Here is a 12,596-nt window from a genome sequence, read left to right as displayed (position 1 = left end):
TCTTTTAAGGTCTATGGACATTATAGACATATCCTTTTAAGAGACAACCTGTTACATGTCAAGGTTATTTACCCGGCATTTGAAACGTAGTCATCCACTACAGATGATCATGATATTTTCTTTTATTCCCATAGCCTACCACCGTTCAAAATAGGAAATGAATGGTAGCATATTATTGTTACAGACTTCCAGAGGCGTTGCTTTCCTCCAACTGGGCCAATGGCATTTTCTTTTATTAGCATATTCTACCAATGATGCTTTGCGGTTCTACTTCTTCCAAACGAAATCTTCATTAATTTCTTTCTGAATGTCAGGAGGAATGCTTTAGTCAAACAGATATGCTTAGATAATGTACTAATGTCTATTTACTATACAAGTAACAGAAGTATATATATATAAAAAAGCAGTAGCTTACCTACCATGACTCATTTGTATACACACTCAGGTAGGAATAAATTGATTCTACGCAAGAAGTTCCTAGTGCCCGGATGATCCTCGGTGGTCCGGGGTGCAGGCTTCAAACCTGTAGCTGCTTAGCGGCAGAGTGGTTCAATTCCACCTTTCGGGCGAATGTTCGTCGGTTCGCTGGTTAGAAATTGGAGGGGGTTTGGGCATTGTTTAGATTGGCCTATTTAGAGATGACTTCCCTGTATTAACAGTTGATGATTTTTTTTAACACTACTACAAATATTTCCACATTTAAACAACACCTTTTCACTCTAGCAGATATAACCTCGACGAAGAAGTGGTACTACAACCAGTTGTCCGTCTATACAACCAGATATCTGTCATAGGCTCTGACTACTACCAATCATTGGTGTTTTTTCATAGCCAATGGCATCTCTTGTTATTATGAGTCTGGCGGAAGTAGGAACTTGGACGTTGTCCTTGGAACCATGCAGCTAGGTGCAGCGCCACTGTTGAATTGGTATGTGTCTCTATGTTTTATTTCGTACTTCATGAACTACGGAATTAACAGTTAAACTCAGGTTTGCATGTGAACAGTTAAATACTGCAGGTTAGCCAGTTATGTCGCAGTCAAGGTAGCTAACTTGCTAACGTATAGGTATCGCTAGGACAGTAATAAGGTAACGTTAGAGCCGTCATGGTGAGAGTAGAGTTTGATGTATTACCTAGCGAGATACCAGTTAATATGTGTATATTGTTGTTAGTCATTTTGTTGAAAATTTAGGCTAGGTATGACATGTGGAATGTCATTGCAAGCTAGCAACATAGCTTCTACTAAGTTACTTAGCCAGAAATATGTAATCAATGTATGTTGAAATGCTTTGCAGTTGTCATTGAATGTTAATTGCCAATATACTTCCTATTCCCGTTAAAACATCCAAACCATTCCATTTTCGACCTGTGTTTTAAATGATATGTTAATTATTAGTGGTATTCTATCCTTCAACCCACGAGTTTTTTGGCTTAAACAGTATTTCATATAAATACAAACCCTTGCTACTTCATAAACGGTAGGCAGAATAATTGATCGTGTGATATACATTTTGCAATTTGTAAAATTGTTATCTTCCACTGTCTGTATCGGTCATTATATTGTAGTAACTAAACTCGTCAAAAAATGTTTGGAAATTTGAGTTAGGTCGATTATTTCTCTGTTGTTACAATGCTTATTGGCATCGTATTTTATATCGTATGAAAGCATGTTTATTTACCTTTACAATGATGTCCAACTTGTAAGGATCATGCATTTGTGGGATGAGCAGCACAGCTGATTATGTGGGATGCACCCAAGTCAAATTTGCCCAAATTCTCTATTCTCCTCTTGGTATTGACTCTCTCAATCAGTAACAAGGAACAAACAAGACATATTGGCAATTTTACACTTCATGCAATAAATAAAATACTGATCGAGAGTTTAATCATCAAATCCACCAAATAACTCAAAACAAGAATCAATATCAACAGGAGAATACACTGTTTAGCATTGGCAGAGACTTTTGGCAAATTTGACTTGGGTGCTACCCACATAATCAGCTGTGCTGCTCATCCCACAAATGCATGATCCTTACACGTTGGACATCATTGTAAAGGTAAATAAACAGGCTTTCCAACAATACAAAATACTATGGCAATAAGCATTGTAACAACAGAAATAATCGACCAAACTTTTTTTGATGAGTTTAGTAGAAAATAGTTAGGCTAACATTGTTAGCACGTACCTTTTTAATGTCTTGATTGCTAACTTGGTTGTGTATTACATCGTAGATGTGAACCAGACTGCCAGGAGAAGATGCCACTCCACAAATACCCACCCCGTATCTGGGAAGCCCTAAAGCTGAAGAAGGGCATCTATGCTCGACTCCCACAACACTACCTAAAAAGTTTGGACGATAAAACGCCTCCCACACCTGTGCATTGGAAAGCACTTGGAGTGAAGTATCGTTCCAACCCAAAAACTGGTTATAAAGAGCGGGTGCAGGATGTGCCCATCCCCGTTTTCTACCCACGAGAGTCCCAGCAGGGTCTTTGGGCAGGGGAGGGTTGGATACAGGGCTACAAATATTCAAACGATGACAAGGTTTGTCCTTGATTGTGTTTTTGTCTTATAGTATTGGATGCCATACTGCTATAGTGGGTTTGCAGTGTTTTAATATTACAGCAATATTTGGGCGAAAAAGACAAAAAAAGGCAGTCATAGAATTTCTGCGTTATTTGCAATTGATTTTATCTAACTCAATCACTGCAATTTCTCTAGACTAGAGAGACTGATATTTAATATACTGGCAATAGTCTGTGTATGCTAACACACAGGTGCACTGTCTAACCTTTATGTTCTTGTTAAGCTGTCTACACGATTCAAGAAAACTTGGAAGCCTCAGCTCTTTAAGAGGGAGTTTTACAGCGAGATCCTGGACCAAAAGTTCAATATCACAGTCACGGCTCGCACCTTAGATCTCATCGATGCTGCTTATGGCTTTGATTTTTACATCCTGAAGGTGAGTGCCACTTCTTTAGCAGTCTCCCCAAAGGCTTAGAAAGTATCATACATCTTATTAGATTGTTAATAATTTAAATATAATATAGTATGATTATTTTTCCTCTGTTATGTGGTCAGACACCCAAACAAGATCTAAACTCCAAACTTGGAATGGACCTCAAGCGGGCAATGCTCCTCAAATTGGCACGGAAGGACTTCCATCTGGAGGATTCAGATCGTCGAGAAAAAGTTAACAAGAATTACAAGGTGAGTCTCCGCGGTCTTGTTTTCTTTCCTGAATCATAGTAGTGAATGTAGTGAAGAAATGCCTAACATCAACCCTCTCCACACGCCATATTTCATGCGAAGCAGCAGTTTGAAATCCCTGAGAAGGAGGCTGAGTGGGTCGGGCTGAGTCTGGAGGAAGCAGTGGAAAAACAGAGGATCTTGGAGCTCAAGGTGAGAACCTAGATTAAGAAGAGTAATATTGGTTCATGTCAATGTTTTCGCTCACTAACTCTTATTATTTCTTTTTGTGTGTGTGTTTGTTTTCTTTTTGGGTTTGAAGGAGCCTGAACCTGTGTTCAAGGAATGTTTGGACAGCCTGGTGAAGGAGCTGGCCATTCAGAAGCTTTCTGAACCAAAGATTGTGGAGAGGACGTAAAGAGTCTGCCATTTTACTGGCTGCTAGTGCATAACAGTTCGATTTATGTAACATATACCTATGTACATCATCAAAATGAACTGGCATTGACAACAACTGCAACTTATCATGTAAATATTTAACTATTTTCTGAAGTAAATTAATTGTAAGATGTAATCATTTGTACATTTGTGCCATTTTTATGTTTTGGGATTGATTGATTTAACATGAGAAACAAGTTGAAGACACCCTTCATATTTGTCTGCAATTTCATTTACAACTGGCAAATCAGACACTTACTTAATTAATTATAGCTCTGAACTTATGTGACCCTGCTGCCAACAGGGCAGTCCGGTTACGTCAGGAAAAGTCATAACTTGTGCAACATGATTCATCAGAATGAATGGTTATGCTCCAACCAGCTTTAATACCTTATTATTTCTAAATATTGGAGGAGAGGAAAGGAGATCTGTCATGTTTGTTCTGTAGGTTTGTCGTTATTCATTATGATTAGGATGGCCTTTTTGCAGCCAGGTCGTTAACCAAGGCATATAGCCAGTCCTACTCACCCAGTACTAGGTAACCAGCTGAAGACAGGTACGACTGGAGTTGAGGGGAAGGCAGGGTTTTCCCCTGGAAAAATGTTTCCCTTGTAAATCTACCATCCCCTTTTGGATTAATGACCAGGTCTGTATTTAATTGTTTTTGAAGAAATCACCGGATTACAGGATGTTTTTGACTTACTCCCCTTGTGTGGGATAATGTGGGTGTCATAAAACAATGACCACTTGTGGACTTCTCATTTGCATGTGACAGTGTAGTCAGATCTGTATTGAGCAACAGGGATGTGGTGGAGTTTCCCCATGGCTCAAGGCCAATTTCTTTCCAGTGTTGGTCAACCGTATTTGCGGTGAGGTGTTGCAAGCCGTCTAAATCTTAATAGATGGAAACTACTCAGATCCGCGTGGGAGAAAGGCGGAAACCATGAGGAGGGGGCGGGGGGCTTACCTCTTTGTGACAATCTGCTCATTCATTCTATGAAGTCACACTGCCATATGGTGAAAGACATCAGTTATGTCCATAAAGTCAACTACTTCAACTTAACTGAATTCCAAACCACATGCTTACTATCTCAACTGATTGTGTGATAAAAGTGTTGTGTAATGTTAAATTCAACATATGAATTCAGTCAGTACTGGAAATCTCAATAAGCTATACTGATAAAGGCTTCAATTGTTTCAAATTAGGTTTTTAATCTCCCTCATAAAACACCGGTGCTATGCAAGACTTTACTATGCCACAAGCATTGAAAGTGTTCATACAACACATTGAATTCGAGGGGGCAGTTCTATTAATATTCCAAAAAAACTAATGACAAACTCCAAAGGTAACAGATGTGAGAAACTCCTCTCTTCCCCTTATTTTATAACGTCACCTCACCCATTAGCTTTAAAACAGAACTAAGTTATGGAGGTCAATAGTGCTTTCTTCCTTCTGTGTTTGCGAGGACCTAGCCTTCTCCAAAATCACAATAAGTATTTGCAGCCCATTTCATCAAATCCAATAATAAAAGCCTAATAATGAAGGCAAGTGAATGTGGTTCATACAATAATTTTAATGTTTAACTGTAAAGCACATGGGTTCTACATATATCTTCTAAACACACTGACAGGAAACACTACAGAGGGCAACATGTTAAAAAAAACAAGCCACTAGTGCCCCTAAGCCCAAAGATGGCTTATTACTTTAAGAAAAAAATGTGGAAAATTGATGTAGCTATGTGTGGTCCGTCAACTACACTAATAATAGTATGAACATCTTCATTTATTTTATTTTATAAAACATTCAGATTTGGTCAATTGTCTACACACAATATGTACAATATGTCTGGACCCCCACAATGAAAATATCAACATGGAATAGCATTTCTTACAAATATGTCTGACAAGAAAAACAAGACCCATACCTTTGACAGCTACAATGGTTAATGTTCCTGACTGACCAACCAGTCGCTAACAAAACCTCTGCGTTTACAGTCCATTTGGCAGTACTACAGAGGGAATCAGTGTCTGTCCGTGGAGCAGCCCAACACTTACATTAATGCAAGCCATCACAAAGTTTGGGAGAAACTTTGCTACTGGGTTCGGCCAGCGAAACCCAACTAAGCAACAGCCATTTCCTTTCCAAGGTCTTCAAGTCTGAAACATTCTAATTATGCGTAAGGATTAGACCTGCAATGACCTGGGCGATGACTGGATACGCATGGATAGCCCAAACCTCTTGGAATAACATCACATACACTCTCAAACCTAAGGCTTTAGAGGTCACCTTCTTTCTCCGTCTTCACCGTGGAAATGCCATGACCCTCCACATCTCCAAGGCCCTGATCAAGCACATGGGGATGCGAGGGTTGAAGGTCGATGATGGGGACAGCATGGTGTCCACCGCTGACCATCTGACTGAACTGCATCTCGGTGTAAAAATTCATGTTCATTGAGGGGTCGTCCATGGGAAAGTTCATATTGCCAAAGTTAGAGTTTTCATCCTGGTTGGCCAGAGGCATGCCAAAACTTGCAGTGTTGCCATCTTCAAGCATCTGTATGATTGAAGAGAGCATGTTCATGGTGTCTGTATCCAGAGGGCCTAAGGTTTCTTCTTGCTTCAGCTCGTCAATGGCATACTGGACAGGCTGACTTGGTAGGTCTTCTTGAGAGGCGTTTACCATGCCAACTGAGCTCTCCAGGGGATAGGAGAATTGCTCAAAGACATGAGGTGCAGCAGGCTCTGCCATCACACTCTCAGCTGAGGTGGAAAGGAGGGGGTGAAATTATTACTAATTAGTAGTAGTAGAAAGTGATATTTTGTTCACAGCTTCTTGTCAACGGTGCAACTCAAATATGAGACGGAGGTAATATAAGTTACCTCTCACATTGCACCCATCAGTGAACTTGATGTCAGGCTTGATTTTTCTTTTGCGATTGACACCATAAGGATCTAAAACACACAAAACACAGGAATGTTGAATATCATACAAGCAGAATATATCCTCAATTGAATTATACTGTGACAAACAGTTTAGTCATGGCAACAGGAACAACTGCTCATAGGAAGAAACTATGTAACAGAACCCAGGTCAAAAAGTCGCGCACAACTGCTTCTAGTCATTCCTGGCATTGTGTCTCCACAAGCTATAACTGCTGACCACAGAAACTGGGAGATGATGTCAGCAGACAACTGGCAGTTTAAGTGCTGTATTCATAAATAACCTCTGATTCATCTTAATAACATGGAAATACACCACTACAGCCTAACATGTCACAGCATCTATGGAACAACACCATTCAACTCAGCACTGAAAGGTGGCAAAGATGGCAGATGGGTCATGCTGACCTGGATTATGCGGCGTGTAGGTGAACTTGACGGGTTCGCTGTCCATGCGATCTGAAAGGCGTCGCAGGAGGACGTTGACCTCCACTTCCTCATAGATGTCCAGGTCCTGATAGGGCGGCGACTTGAAGACGATGGCTATCTGACGGTGGACATCCGTCTGGGCAAACTCAGCCTTGGCCTCCCACGACCCCCGGCTGAAGATGATCTCTATGTCATCTGAGTGGGTTTTAAAAATGCATTTTAATAAAGACCAACAACACAAGACAACTTACATATTTACATCTTAACTAGATACTGAACTGTGTGTTAGCTTTGATCCTTTCCATTCAATCTGCTACTCTGTGACTGCTAGAATGTGAACTGGATGTAACAGAACAAAAATTAACCTTTCTGCACTTTGTCGCACAGCATGTAGATCTCTGTTTTCCCTATGCATGACCCCTTCACAGTATTCAAACGAGTTATTTTCAGCTCTGATGTTGTTGTTGCCTCTGTAAAAACATACAGACAGATACACACGCATGAGTTACAAGACCCAGATAATCAGACATGGAGAAAGTTATCACGTTTGTCACTTCAATTGTACTTTCCCTTCATGAAAAGGGAAAGCGTGGTCTGTCGTGCAGTATGCTCTTACTCTTGTCGAAAATGGGGTTGGAGACGATTGGGGACAGATGGATGCTCTCGCCGTCCTCTCTCTCCAGTTCACATTGGAAACAGAGTCGGACCACGTTCATGTCCATATCCTCAATGCTCTTAGACAGGCCAGCTGATATGGAATAAAACCAAGCAATTTCTTGATGATGTGTCTACGCTCCATAACCATTCAACATGTACACATATGAAATGAATAAGGGTAGATGTATTGTAGATATATCGCTATACTTATGCCTCTCATGTTTACACAATGTATACTGTACATGTAGGCTTGGAAAATCAGCATCTCTTTTCTGGCCTTAGTTTTATCCATTAGAACTTTCAAGAACAGTTTGAAGAGCATTTTGTACATTAGCTCACTCTGTAAACAAAATATTTTTAGAGAAAGTCTCTCATCATGTGGAGTAGTTGTACTCACTGTTAAATGGATCAATGTTTTGGTCCCTTCTCTTTTTTAGGGAGAGATCAAGCTCTTTCCTACGCACACACTGAATGCCCAAGTTGGAAAAACTATGGAGCAAGAAGGTATTCAGAAGATTAACACACCATCTTTAATTTTTATAATAAAAAAACGACTTATTTGACACCACATGGAGCACTGCTGCTGTGTACCAAAAATGGGCATACCTGTGTCGGCGAGTGTTGTGTGGGTTAAGGTGAATGACACAGATGCCATCAGAACAGTCTTTACCCACGAGGCAATGGGGATGTGGGCGGTAAGGGATGTCCTTGGTGATCAGGGAAACAGTGACTCTGACATTTTTGATATCTTGAATTGGTCCTTGAAGCTGGCAGGGAGGAAGAGAGAGAGGCAGACTGTAAGCGAAACCAAAACGAAAAACAAAACGGTGCCGTCAACGGCAGACATTATGGGATGTGTCAGATTTCAAGAGGTAATTCCCTCGTGTGACCACAAGAAGAGGGTGTAGACCTCTCTGAGAGAGGACTGCCATGCAGCTCCTCTAGCTTTCTAGAGGAGCTCTACAAAGTGCAGCCTGCCCACAGAGGGGGGAAACCCCATTCGTTTGGGACCATGGGTACATTCCAGACGTGCCCTATTTTCAAAGCATGCCATAATAGCAAATAACAGATCTGTACATACAGATGCGCATTAACAGTGAAACAGGTGTAACGAGTCAAGCCACACCATCACAACTGCATTCAGGTGATTTTCAAAATCCTGCATAAACACTGTTACATTGGTGACAAGTGCTGTCATGTCAGTCCCCACCAAAATATCTCAAACAATCAAATCCAAAAATACTTCATTGTGAGTGTGAGGGCCAAATTAACAGGTAATCACATCATTAGTTTGTTCATTTCTGTACTTTTATTCAATTTAATTAAAAAACATAAATTGGGCTGAGTCAACTATTTTATTGCCAGTGTTTAAGTCATAAGTGGTCAGTGTAATGGTGAATCATCATGAATTAGCTGGTCTTGCTCAGATGTTTTAGAAAAGACCTCTTTCAAAAGAAAGACTTTTGAATTGTTCAGGGTACCTGACAGTCATGCCACTTAAATTTAGGGAAAACAATACACAACATTTTGATGCTCAGCACAGAATGTCAGCACACCCATGGCACACCCATGGGACAGGGTGTTTTCCCATTAAAACTTGTAAATACAGGCCTCTTCCATTCTAGATTCTTTATTGTGAGCCCCACTTGCCTGCATGTCAGCAAGCCATCTCATCCAAGACTCAGTGGTCTCCATTAATCTAGGACAGCCTTCTCTAATCAACACAGGGTTTCATTTGGTCAATTATCTGTTATCTTAAAAACAGGAATAATGGAGGACAGTAACTTCCAGAATTACACTCACAACATATAAAGCTGTAGATGAAAATACAGGGACAGTGAGACAGACTACTAAATATACTCTCACGCAGTCAACCCTCAAGTCTATAGCATGGTTTGGGCCTGACCTCGATAGTGGGCAGGGTCTTGTTGGCCTCGTTGCTGCTTGCGCCGAGGATGCTGCCGGCAGAGCGACCCTCGCATTCATAGCGGAACCTCATGCCCCTCTCTTTGGGCTGCTCGGTCACAACCAGCTGGGGTTTGTCCAGCAGACGCTCCAGTAACTCTGTGTCCGAGCGGGCCGACTGCCGCCCTGCCACCCCGCGCCCACACCCAGGCCGGTGGGTGGCTCCCCTGGAGCCCTTCATGGGATGAATCACTGCGGTTGGGACTTGAGGAAATGTCCGCTGGGGCTGACAAGTGAAAGGCAAAAAAAAGATTTAGAGGTGAAGAGAGGTGAGTCTGGAAGTATTTGAGCACTTCAAGCCTGACAGGTTAAGCTGACAAGTGGATGAAATGAAATCATGAGAGAATACTTTTTTTCAGTTCAAAGAATCAGTATCTGTTTGGTCAGTTTTAAACCGACAATAATCCCACAGAATACAAGGCAAACACACAACAAAGAAAAAAAAAGGCAAACAAAAAAATTCTTACAGGTTGCTGCACGTGCTGGTTGACAACAACAACTTGTCAATGAAAAACAAAATGTCTCTCGACTTGGCTGAAGAATCATACAAGACGCTTGTGGAAGAAATCAGACTTGGTTCCAGCAATTTAGGCAATTTACAATAATCTGCGTAAGGTATTAAGACAAAGACAGTTTTCAAAAACGTAAAATACGAAATGAGGACGTCTACACAAAGGGTAGTTTGTGGGCGGAAACAGCCTTGAAACAGGAAGATGGTGTGGAGCGAAAAAAGTACAGCAAAGAGAGTGAACCAATAGGAAAGCCAGAAAGTGATGAGGCTGAGCCAGGGCTGAGCAACCTCACTTTGACTCTTGTACTTCCTTAGTGTTGGTTGCTATGTGTATAAATTACTGTTCCGAGACCAATATTTGCAATCACCTTAGCGTAAAATCTATTATAAGCAGATTTACAAACTGACTCCAGAACTGCACGGCAGCATGAAGAGGAAAATCGCAAGCCAACAGGAATGGAGGGATCATATTTCAAGACTTTCTTCTTCGTCAGTAAAGACACACATTTTGAAACGCATATGTCTTCAGCTTCTCATTATCACTCTTGAAAACCAACTATTGGAAGATTTTGTGGTGCCAACATTGTAATTGGCACTTTTTCAAGCCATGCGGCAATATGCGTCAGAAACCACCGAAAGTGAAACAAAAAAAAAAGGCATCCAGTCTTAAGCATTCATGCGTGTAACGGTAATGCTACAGGCTTCGATCATGAATAAGCATTTTAAAAGCCATATTAGGAAGCTATTGCAACGGCACAAATCATTTTGCGTTTATATTGAAGTGTTACTACCAAGTTACAGAACATCTATTATTTACATTGAATACAAATAACCTAGTAACAACTTCGCCTCCATTACTGTCATGGACGTGCCTATTCACTGCAGGTTGTTTATGGAACAGATCGGCAGTTTCGAAAGATAAGTCAATATGTTTATATATAAGTTTATATATGGATACAAAAAGCTAATGTGGGCCAAGAGGCAAAGGGCTCACCTGGGAGCTTGTGCCCCTGGATACTAGTACTGGAGCGTTCTTTCTGGGAGAATCCGGGTCGGGAGGAGGTGGTGGAGGCCCAGGAAGCACGAACGGAGGTCTCAACGACGTGTCCTCCACGATATACTCCTCGATTATGTCTATACAAAAAAATTAACTTATTGAAGACAAGCAGGCTCTTTTACCTATTCATATCAACCTTGCTGTTGGCTACCATGACAGTGGTTCAAAGAACAGGTCGGTGGAAATAAGTGTCAAACTCACCAAGGTCGATATCTGTGATGGAGGAAAGAAAAACGCAAAGTTAAAAGGGTAGAAATAAGCTCTGCAGCTCGGAAAGATGCTACTGGGTTTGAAAACAAATGAGTAAGATAAAAAAAAAAGTGAGAATACAGTAGGTGTCCGCATAACCTGATAAGGCTACGGCTAATAGAGACTGTGCAATGCGCCGGTATAATCAAAACGAAAGCTTAAGCGCCATACAGAACAAACGAAGGGTGTTGAATGGCGTCATAGATGTTCATTTACAGCTCATTTACCGTTTGTTTAAAAGTAATTACCTTGACAAAAATCTCGGTAGATATTCTCTTGGACCTTACATCACCTTACATCACAACCGTTCCGACATTATCAGCCAACAGAAAGTAACGTTTGCTACATCCCATATTGACGTTAGCTAACACTAGCATTACTAAGAGTCAACAATGTCAACATACCTGTACCACCTCGCGTTCCGTTGTGGACACTCATGTTTGTCATGGTATATAATTGTGATACTTTCCAAAAGATCTCACTCCAATGGGCTCATTCGACCTGAAACTATTTCAAACTTATATATAGCTATGCTTGAGTTCGTAGCCTCTAATACTCCGCTAACTCACGTTGCCCCAGTTCTCCCTATTCCTTGATTTTTTCTCCACCCGTTTGAAGGAATCCACGCGGTTTAGCATAACAGACACTATTAACACCCCTCTGTTTACTTGCTGAAATATATCAACCTCTCACGCTTGCTCGTGTTTTTAGATTGATCTTTTTCTGCTAGATGGAAATCCCCGAGCGTCACAAATCGGGAAACCCCCAACACGTTACTGTGACAACGAATTAACACCTGAGAGGACTACCTTGAAAATTACCTCACAACTATCAACAACCCATATGAGCACAAGAAAAATAACGTCCGTCAGAGAAGCTCACATCGGAGCACTAGGAAAAGTTACTATGCCTCTGACATATTTGAACATTACGATTTCTTGACATTGCATCACCCTATTCAACACTGGTCTGTGCTGTGAGGTCATACAAATTCCTCTAGCTCAAGAACTGAACTCCATAGACCGTGTAACAAAAAGATAAAACAATTAAATGATAATGTTAGTTTTGCATGGCATGGCGAAGCAAACCCAGTAAACTATTAACTAAATTAACCTACCCCAATACAATTTACCCCAGAGCAATTGACATTTTTCAAAGA

At 40.9% G+C, this 12,596-nt stretch overlaps 2 protein-coding genes, 1 long non-coding RNA gene and 1 other non-coding gene across 6 annotated transcripts; 2 read left to right on the top strand and 2 right to left on the bottom strand.

The window, feature by feature from the left end:
* Positions 1–106: 106 nt before the first annotated feature.
* LOC116221825 lies at positions 107–525 on the bottom strand. Its single transcript, XR_004164297.1, has 2 exons — positions 420–525; positions 107–303 (listed from the first exon to the last, which is right to left on the bottom strand). It is a non-coding gene; the product is annotated as an uncharacterized LOC116221825 (long non-coding RNA).
* Positions 483–569, top strand: trnastop-uca. The gene has a single exon. It is a non-coding gene; the product is annotated as a tRNA-Sec (tRNA).
* Positions 570–724: 155 nt separating this feature from the next.
* Positions 725–3,840, top strand: mrpl28 (mitochondrial ribosomal protein L28). 2 transcript variants are annotated; one of them, XM_012836216.3, is made up of 6 exons: positions 725–928; positions 2,233–2,545; positions 2,811–2,963; positions 3,083–3,211; positions 3,317–3,403; positions 3,513–3,840. In XM_012836216.3, exons 2-6 carry the CDS (start codon positions 2,258–2,260, stop codon positions 3,606–3,608), a joined length of 753 nt encoding a protein of 250 aa, XP_012691670.1. In that variant the 5' UTR covers positions 725–928; positions 2,233–2,257; the 3' UTR covers positions 3,609–3,840. The 2 variants fall into 2 exon arrangements, with proteins under 2 accessions (XP_012691670.1, XP_012691669.1); XM_012836215.3 differs by having other exon boundaries at positions 3,314–3,403.
* Positions 3,841–5,182: 1,342 nt separating this feature from the next.
* Positions 5,183–12,547, bottom strand: relb (v-rel avian reticuloendotheliosis viral oncogene homolog B). Of its 2 annotated transcripts, none has more exons than XM_012836214.3 (11): positions 11,842–12,547; positions 11,390–11,401; positions 11,126–11,265; positions 9,562–9,846; positions 8,262–8,422; positions 8,053–8,144; positions 7,615–7,746; positions 7,364–7,468; positions 6,978–7,193; positions 6,510–6,581; positions 5,183–6,389 (listed from the first exon to the last, which is right to left on the bottom strand). In XM_012836214.3, the coding sequence occupies exons 1-11, from the start codon at positions 11,882–11,884 to the stop codon at positions 5,905–5,907; spliced, it is 1,743 nt and encodes a 580-aa protein (XP_012691668.2). In that variant the 5' UTR covers positions 11,885–12,547; the 3' UTR covers positions 5,183–5,904. The 2 variants fall into 2 exon arrangements, with proteins under 2 accessions (XP_012691668.2, XP_031429285.1); XM_031573425.2 differs by having other exon boundaries at positions 10,088–11,265; positions 11,842–12,546.
* Positions 12,548–12,596: the final 49 nt, after the last annotated feature.

This window comes from Clupea harengus, chromosome 9 (genome assembly GCF_900700415.2).
Source record: "Clupea harengus chromosome 9, Ch_v2.0.2, whole genome shotgun sequence".
NCBI classification, from domain to species: Eukaryota; Metazoa; Chordata; class Actinopteri; order Clupeiformes; family Clupeidae; genus Clupea; species Clupea harengus.
The sequence above is the reverse complement of the archived record's forward strand: the minus strand, read 5'-3'. Positions and strand labels throughout refer to the sequence as shown.

Coding starts and splice junctions, on each gene's coding strand:
- mrpl28 (XM_012836215.3), top strand. CDS start 2,258: ATGCCACTCCACAAATACCCACCCCGTATCTGGGAAGCCCTAAAGCTG. Junction 2,546..2,810: donor AATATTCAAACGATGACAAG/GTTTGTCCTTGA, acceptor GTTCTTGTTAAG/CTGTCTACACGATTCAAGAA. Junction 3,404..3,512: donor AGAGGATCTTGGAGCTCAAG/GTGAGAACCTAG, acceptor TTGGGTTTGAAG/GAGCCTGAACCTGTGTTCAA.
- relb (XM_012836214.3), bottom strand. CDS start 11,884: ATGACAAACATGAGTGTCCACAACGGAACGCGAGGTGGTACAG. Junction 9,847..11,125: donor CCAGGGGCACAAGCTCCCAG/GTGAGCCCTTTG, acceptor TTCACTTGTCAG/CCCCAGCGGACATTTCCTCA. Junction 6,390..6,509: donor TGATGGGTGCAATGTGAGAG/GTAACTTATATT, acceptor TTTCCACCTCAG/CTGAGAGTGTGATGGCAGAG.